Source organism: Clarias gariepinus, chromosome 19 (genome assembly GCF_024256425.1).
Source record: "Clarias gariepinus isolate MV-2021 ecotype Netherlands chromosome 19, CGAR_prim_01v2, whole genome shotgun sequence".
NCBI lineage: Eukaryota > Metazoa > Chordata > Actinopteri > Siluriformes > Clariidae > Clarias > Clarias gariepinus.
Window position 1 is genome coordinate 2,597,881 of NC_071118.1, and position 8,219 is coordinate 2,606,099.

Here is an 8,219-nt window from a genome sequence, read left to right on the forward strand (position 1 = left end):
TTATCACATAACATATAGAGGGCGCTGTTCCACTAATATACTAGTGAAAATAGAGAAGAGATGGCAGCAGAGTTTATTAACAAAACATTTATATATATATATATATATAAGAAGTTAAGGATATGGTCGTGCTGCCAAGAAGGGGCGACAAAGGCAGCATTGGGGTGTAGTGGTTAGCACTCTGGCCTGACACTTCCAGGGTTGAGGGTTTGATTCCCTCCTTAACTCTGTATGTATGAAGTTTGCATGTTCTCCATGTGTTCGGTGGGTTTCCTCCGGGTACTTCGGGTACCTTCCACGGTCCTATAACATGCAGAGTTTTTTCTTTTTTAAAGTGAGTCTGTGTGTGCTTGTGCCCTGCCATGAACTGGCAACCCATCCAGGGCAAACCCTGCCTTGTGCCATGATTCCTCTGGCATAAGTGGTATAGTGAATGAGTGAGTAAAAGGAGACAGACAGCAGGATAAGGAAGAAAAAAAACAGTGGAACATAGGCTTTCATTGATGAAGATGGTGACAGAGCTGGAGTCCATTGTAGCTTCTAAGCAAAAGCAATAGCAGCAGGAAATGGAGGATTGAGACAACAGACTCGAGATGAAAAACAATCAAGATTGATGCTTTCTCTACGGATCAGGAGGAGTTTACAGAGGAGGAGCGGGAGAAGGTGATTGAGGCCGGAGAGAGGAAAAGAGGCTTTTGAGAGACAAAAAAATGAGTTAAGTTGACATGTGATGGTCATGTCAATGGAATGGAAGAGGAATGCAGAATGGGCGACGGAGATCTGTACAGCTGGAGGAAAGATTTCGAATGAAAGCCCCAGAACCAGGAACAAGAGAAAACTAAGCAGGGTGTCTGCGAGAAGGACTTGGAGGAAAAGTGCTCACTTCCCAATGAACAGGTACATGAAAGAAAGCGGGGTAAAGAGGGAGGAGCCGAGTAGAAACAATCCCTGCTATGACTTTTAAAAATGATCAATAAAAATATTAAGCATGAACTGTTTGTGTGTGTGTGTTTCTTGTATTTAAATATTAGACATGGTAGCACCAAAAGGCAGGGAACCAACATCTTTAGATGAGTCCTGGCATGTCACATGGTTCAGTGCTTCATCATCGCCTTGACCTTAAAAACAAACTATAGCAAAAATAGAATTGAGAATTTTATTATTAATAAATAAAAACTATTCTAACTATTCTGTTATCTTACTACATTGTTAACTATATGAATGAACTATTCTGCTATACAGTATTAATATTGTCAGATCAGCATGATGAAAGCTCTGTGTTCTTATTTTACAGGTTTGGGCTACCCGGCCGGGGCGGGACTAAGAGCTGGGAAACCTGGCAAATCAGGTGCTGTTTGTTTGAATAGCCATACAGTTGTGTTGGTGATTCAAGTTTGTCTGTGGTCAATAATATATTCACTCTGAAACTATTTGCTGTATGAATTTGAATATGGATGAATTAAAGTGGAAATTTAAAAAGAAAGGTAGCTTGGTGTTCCTTATATGCTTGTTGTGTGACATGCATGTGTGACGTGGAAATAAATGACACTCTTACAAAGACTAACTCACTACTACTCGTCTTTTAAATACTAAATTCTATAAACAGGTCTACAGTTTTAAACACATGGAAATGGTATTGAAAATTTGAGGTACTATGTCATATTTCATTTTGTTTAGGTCTGATTGCACTAAATGACCTCCTGCATATGAAGCAGTTACTCACTGATAGTACGGTGGTATATTAGACTCAATCCAAGACTTAATCTAAAGAGTTCAATTAAAAACAACAACAAAAAAATAAATAAATGAAAAAAAAAAAAAATTTTCCCCATGGGTCAATTTAAGATTTTTACACACACCCACACCCACAATATTCTAGGTATTTCTATTGATGTCAGTGTGAATGTGACTACAAGTACATCACTGTTGATTTCATAAAATAAATACTTCGCGCTTCGCATATTGACCTACAGAAATGAACCAAATAAATACAGTGGATAATTCAAGCTAAATGATCAGAACTATTATTATGTACTCAGTAACATGTTCCTGTGTTTTTGAAGGACTTGGCAGTTTAGGTGGAGCGGGAGGCCTAGGACTTGGAGGTACAGGTGGGGCTTTAGGAGGAGGTCCTGGTGGTGTAGGTGGAGGGCTAGGAGGCATAGGAGGAGGACTTGGTGTCCCAGGTGGAGTTGGTGGCAGTATATTGTAAAGCTTTATGAACTGTTCAGGCCCTAAATCAGTAAAACCACCATTTTAAACAACAAGACATCACAATCTTTTGTTTTCAGGTCAGATCTACCCAGGCGGTGCTGGACTAGGAGCTGGATTTGGGAAGCCTGGTAAATCAGGTGCCCCAATATTAATGAAACACATTTCAGATACATTTTTAAGTAATTTTCCCCTGAAACCTCTGATTAACCCTTTTACTGTTTCATACATTTTGCTTCTTCTATTTTTTTTCGACAGGGTATGGCACCGGTGCCTTGGGGGGTCGAGGTTACCTGCCAGGTAGGACAGGATTCTTATGATGTTCTCATAGCCATAGATGGAATATGAGTGTGCTCTCTCATTAGGGGTAAATAAACATGCTGAGAAACTATTCTTAAGTAAAAGTAAAACTAAGTTCCTGTTAAAAGGGGAAGTATCCAGCCAACAATGTACTTGAAATGTACTTCGGTGTTAAAAAGTGTAAAATGTAAGAATGTTTTAAACTGATTAAATGTTTTTAAGTAAAATTTAATTTTATTTATAAAGCATTTAAGAAGTATAAAAAGTTATTTAAAAAAGAGGCAAATACAATATGTGGTTTTGCATGAAACATTAAGTAACGTTATGTAATAGTTTACTAGTAAAACAAGTAAAAAATGGGACTAACAGGCACAAGCACCTGTGCCATCGCTGCCTGGGTGCCTTACACAGCCCATGTGCTTTTTGAGCATCTTTAAGACCTTCAAAACGCCCTGGAGGTTGGAAAAAAAGCATCACATTATGATGTTAGTCAGTGTGATGCCACTCAATATGATGTCACTTAGGAAGGTATTATCTACATTTAAGCACAAGTTAAAGGCATTTCCACAGCTGAACTGGTTAAGATAGCAAAAATTCCTTTGCAATTTTGCATCCTCAATACCCTGGGATCATACAGGCTCAGTTTGGTGGTGACCATATAAATCCCGCTGGAGGAGTACTGTATATCAAATTCCATTTGGTTTTTTTTGCATGGATTTCCTATTGAATAGAGCCTGTGATAGGTACAGTGAAAGATGTTCAGCTCAATGAGCTAAACAATCTAAATGTGTAAAAGGTTTTACATGCAAATGTACATGCAAGTACTGTGTGTCTGATCTCAGCAGATTCCAACTTATGAGTTCTTGGAACAACAAGAACAAGAAGGCCCTTTACACGCTAGGGCGTCATGGGGGTGATGTCATAGTGCTTGGCCCATATTAATTAAATGGCCTGTAAATAACCTGTATGTACCATTAGCTAAAATGAGAATTAGCTGCCTAGCTAATTTTGTTAAGTACTAGAATCAATCCTCGTCTATCCTGGCATTAAAAAAGAAAATAGGCTAACTTGTTTACAGAACATAAACTGTAGCTAGTTAATATGAGACCGTTTATAATGTTTTTTACATGGACTTTATGAGAGGAAAGGGGGCACTTTATTTTAGCCTACAACTTATCTTAGACATTCTGGAAATGTTCTATTGTGAACAAATGCACACACGTTGCTATACTACATTGGGTCGCACGAGAAGGTCACTGCAAAAAAAAACTTGTCTCGTTTAGTTCATTCTTTATTTTTTTTAAGGATAAGCTGATAAACTTATCATTAATAAAAAATTATTGGTTGCTAAACTGAGCCATAGAGCGTACATTCATTAAGTGGATAAGAGAAGAGCAATTTCAGATTAGTATGAACACATTAAACACTAAGAGAGGAGAAGAATATTTTTTTTCTTTATTTTTCTTTTCTTTTCTATAAACATACAAAAATAATATGTATGAATGGTAATGAAGTAAAATTGAATGAGTTTCTACCCCTGCAGGTGGTGGAGTGCCCGGATACGGTGGCGCTGGTGCGGGCGGCTACCAGCAGCCGATCCCAGGTAATGCAGCTCTGTTGTTTTCCTTGAGAGATCCACATTATTTAAATACTGGCGATGGCCTGGCTGGGGATCGAGCCCTTTGGGAGTCTCTTCTCTCTGTGTGGGAGGAGATACAGTACTCTTTCTCCTCTGTCAATCACATGGACATTAGCCAGCTTTGGAAGGTTACTTATGACCGATGAGCGCCTTCAAAAGAGCGTGTTATGCAACCTAGTGCAGCATGTGCGGTGCAACAGTGTAAAAAGATGTACTGGGATGGTACTGAGACTAGTTATATACCATACTTTGTGGGTGGTAAATTAATAATGATTGTAAACAACAACAACAACAACAACAACAAGACCACTATAGGCATACATACAGTAATTGTAATATAAATTTTCTTTTATACCAGGTTATGGTGGAGTTGGACCAGGAGGAGCTGGAAGTGCACCACTTACACCTCAACAATGTAGGCCCAGTTACACTTTACACATTTACTTTACACAAGTAATGCTCATTTTGAACAAAATAACTTCTCAGTTAGGAGTCAATGACATCATTTTATAACTAAAAAAGTAAAAAAATAATAATAAAATAGTAGACTGTTGTTATAGTAAAGATTTTTCTTTCAATGTTTAACAACATTTTATAACTATATCAATGATTTAATGTTGTGATAGACGCACAAACAAGGTGACCAATTAGGACCAGATGTTTGCAAAGTAAAGTACATGCAAAACTGTTCACCATGCCAATAAATTTAGCACCAGTCATTCCTGCTCTGTTGGGTCTAATAAACTTTTTTCATACTTTGTTACTCCTTTATTAAATTAAACAATCATTAATATTATTATTACAGATAAAGCAGCCAAATATGCGGCTCTCCAGGGTGCTCTAGGTGCTGGAGGCTACAGAGGTATAGTACAAGTCAAATATACTATGTATATACTGTACATACATGCATGTTCGAAATGTGCCTCTTATCAAATTGTGCTATTTATAGTTCTACAGGAATAAAAGAGAGGGAGAAAAAAAACATGTTAGTACTACAATGTGCTCTCAGCTTCAGAATCCTGCCAAAAAAAGTTTTTTTTTTTTTTACACTTAACTAATAGTGATTTCAGTGTTCAAATACTGCCACCTTGTGTATCTCAAAACATCCCTAATGTGTGTGCCATGCGAACAATAGTACAGCATTTCTAAATGTAGAATATTTATTATACATGGTTTTAAGCCACACCTAATTGTTTTATATCTCGCTAATAAAATGAGACAATAGATGCAGTGATTTTTTTTTTTTTGCAATATGTGCAAACATACATGTAAATACAGTGTACCATATAACACAAAGAGATTTGGTATGAGCTTTGAAGTCAATATTTGGCAAGACAACCTGGTGCAGTCATGTGACAATCGAGTCATTTGAATTTGTTTACCCATGACATCATTTCCAAAATGATGCAGTCTCTGGGTGGTAGGACATGCGACCGAACTAGCTAATTATACAAAAAAAAAGCTTTTTTTTTTGTTACTGAAAGTACGTTTTATCCTACAGTATATAACAATTCTAATGATTTAATAACATCTCATATTTGATATTTATCTTTGTATGCCTGCATTTATTGGACAAATTGATCAATATCAACAAAACAAATTTATAAAATCTTACTGTGACATTTGGCAGACACCCTTATCTCATCATTCATCTGAGCAGTTAAGGGTTAAGGGCCTTGTTCAGAAGCCCAACAGTGGTGATGGTGGGGTTATATCCCTCATAATTTATTTTAAAGGAGAAATTTGTTTAGGCTTTTATGAAGAAGTCTTTAGGAATAGACTTCATGTCTCCAGGCTTCTTGAAGGACTTTCAAAAGATCTTCTTTAGGTGTTGGCTGCCTTTTGATTTGTTCTCTGTCAATTTGATCCCTCATTGCTTCAACATTGTTGAGATCTAGGATTTGGGGTCAGATCTACCCAAAAATGTGTATGTGTATATATATATATATATATATATATATACATTTTTTTCTCTCTCGAGTTTATGCATTGACTGCATTGACATGTGATTGAAAGACTACTTTTTAAACCACAAGAAAGTCCCCCTTTTTGGAAGCCAGATATGAAGAAACAAGGCCTTATATTATTTTAGCATATTATGCCTTCACCTAAAGGAAGTGTTCACTTTGGCCTTTGTTTCTGTGAATACAGGAGGTGCTGGGTGCCAAGGTAAATACTGCGGGAGGAGGAGGAAATGAGAGCCCTGCAACGAGAAGTGACCTCATGACCAAGTGGTGCTACTGCAAAACATAATTTCGGATGTACTTTTTCATTTCCAGCAGGAGAAAAATAAACATCTTCCCGCTCAAAGTGCACCTCGTGACACAAGACAAACGTGCAGCGTTACTCTGTACATACTGTAGCTTTGATCCCAGGTCGGAGGCAGTATGCACTTGCCCCGTAAACCCCAAGTTTATTTCACACACACTTAAAAGGCAGGCTTCGTTCCAGTACCCAAGGGTTCGGCAAGTTCACTGCAACCTCACTATACATTACATTAGCTAGACGTTTTCCCAGGCAACACAAAAACACCAGGACTCCCTGGCTACACCTCAGCCTGTCAGCCTTCACTTTCACTTCCATAACTGCATATTTAGTCATGCTGTATGGGGAGATGTTGCTGCTATGTACTGTAACGGACAAACTGTGATAGTAATATCAAGTTGTCTTTAAGCTAAGTGGTTCAGGCCACCTCATCACCTAATTTAACACTTGCTTTTCTCTCTTTTTTTTATTATTTTTTTTCCATGGTGCCATATATATATTGTTTTTTTCTATTAAGGCACGCTCCTCATAGATGTCGGTGTGTTTGCCATGTGCATTTACATTGTATTGAACAAACGGTACGTTCTGCTGTAGGAAGCATGTGATCAAAGTACTGAGGAATGCAAGTTCATGACACCTCAGGATATTACGGTAGTTCTCATCTAGCTTTTGAAATAGTGAGATCTGAAATTTTCTTTCTTTCACTTACATTTCATTAAATTAATTCATTGTATTTTGGATTTTTTTTATTTTTTATCCTTACGCATTTATCCTTAGCAGTGTCCGAGTTTGTGTGATTTCTCACCATTTTTTTTGTTTGTTTCTTTGTTTGTTTACATTTGTGAATCATGTATCAGTATTTCAAAAAGAAACCTGAGATAATGGGAATGATGGTTCATTTACCGAATCTTATTCATTACCAGCAGGTTTGCAATGTTTACCTTTCGATTTAAACCTTGGAAATCCTATACAACTCTTTTCATGTGATGTATTTTATATATATTTTTTGTTTTAAACTAAATAACAAAATAAAGGATATTAAAGATAGGAAATTTAATAATGGATTTTGTTCCACATTGTGACTTCGGACTTGGTTTGTTAACGGTTCAACATAAGGACTTGCATTATTTCAGAAAAAAGGGCAGTATCATAATGTGGGCCAAAATGTTCAAGACTCTATGTTGTGGAGGTGATTAAACATCAAAACCAGGCGAAAAAACACCTACACTTTTGTCCTCAACAAGAAAAAAAGATTATACAAACTAAAAACAGGTTTCCTTCATAAAATCAGCACAGCTGTTTAGGAATAACCTGTGTTTTTTTTTTTTAGAGATTTTCAGCTTATCTGATCTGCTGAAATCACTGGTAGAAAAACAGGTTTCTCTAAATTTCTAAAGTTTAGGTTAAATGTATGGCACTTTCCAACAACAACAACAACAACAACAAAGCTCAATTATGCTCGATTATGGCAAAAATCCTTAATATGATTATTTTTGGGAAATACTGGTATAATCATTATTTAACATGATTACTCACTGACTTTGGAACTATTGTTCATTTATTGAACAATAAAAGTATTGAAAAAGTTTTTTTCAACCATAAAAAGTTTTTCAGCAATAGTTGAAAGTTTTTAAACTGAAACATAACATACAAAGTCATACAAGGTACACTTCTACAACCAAAAATTTTAAACCCCTTACACACACCCCTATACCCCCCCCCCCCACACACACACACACCACCTTCCCCCAACTCCAAGCCAGCCTTACATGTTAACAAACTGGTTTCTCAACAGATGAACAGT

At 36.8% G+C, this 8,219-nt stretch overlaps 1 protein-coding gene across 11 annotated transcripts in view; it reads left to right on the top strand.

The window, feature by feature from the left end:
* Positions 1-7,461, top strand: part of elnb (elastin b) — a 30,888-nt gene extending 23,427 nt beyond the window's left edge. For 10 of the 11 annotated variants that reach the window (XM_053479244.1, XM_053479249.1, XM_053479254.1 and 7 more), the window contains 8 exons: positions 1,295-1,348; positions 2,064-2,186; positions 2,292-2,351; positions 2,470-2,511; positions 4,055-4,114; positions 4,509-4,565; positions 4,956-5,012; positions 6,302-7,461. In XM_053479244.1, the coding sequence (XP_053335219.1) occupies positions 1,295-1,348; positions 2,064-2,186; positions 2,292-2,351; positions 2,470-2,511; positions 4,055-4,114; positions 4,509-4,565; positions 4,956-5,012; positions 6,302-6,348 (500 nt within the window). In that variant the 3' untranslated portion in view covers positions 6,349-7,461. The remainder of the gene's footprint in view (positions 1-1,294; positions 1,349-2,063; positions 2,187-2,291; positions 2,352-2,469; positions 2,512-4,054; positions 4,115-4,508; positions 4,566-4,955; positions 5,013-6,301) is intronic. The other variant, XM_053479245.1, reaches the window with a different exon arrangement.
* Positions 7,462-8,219: the final 758 nt, after the last annotated feature.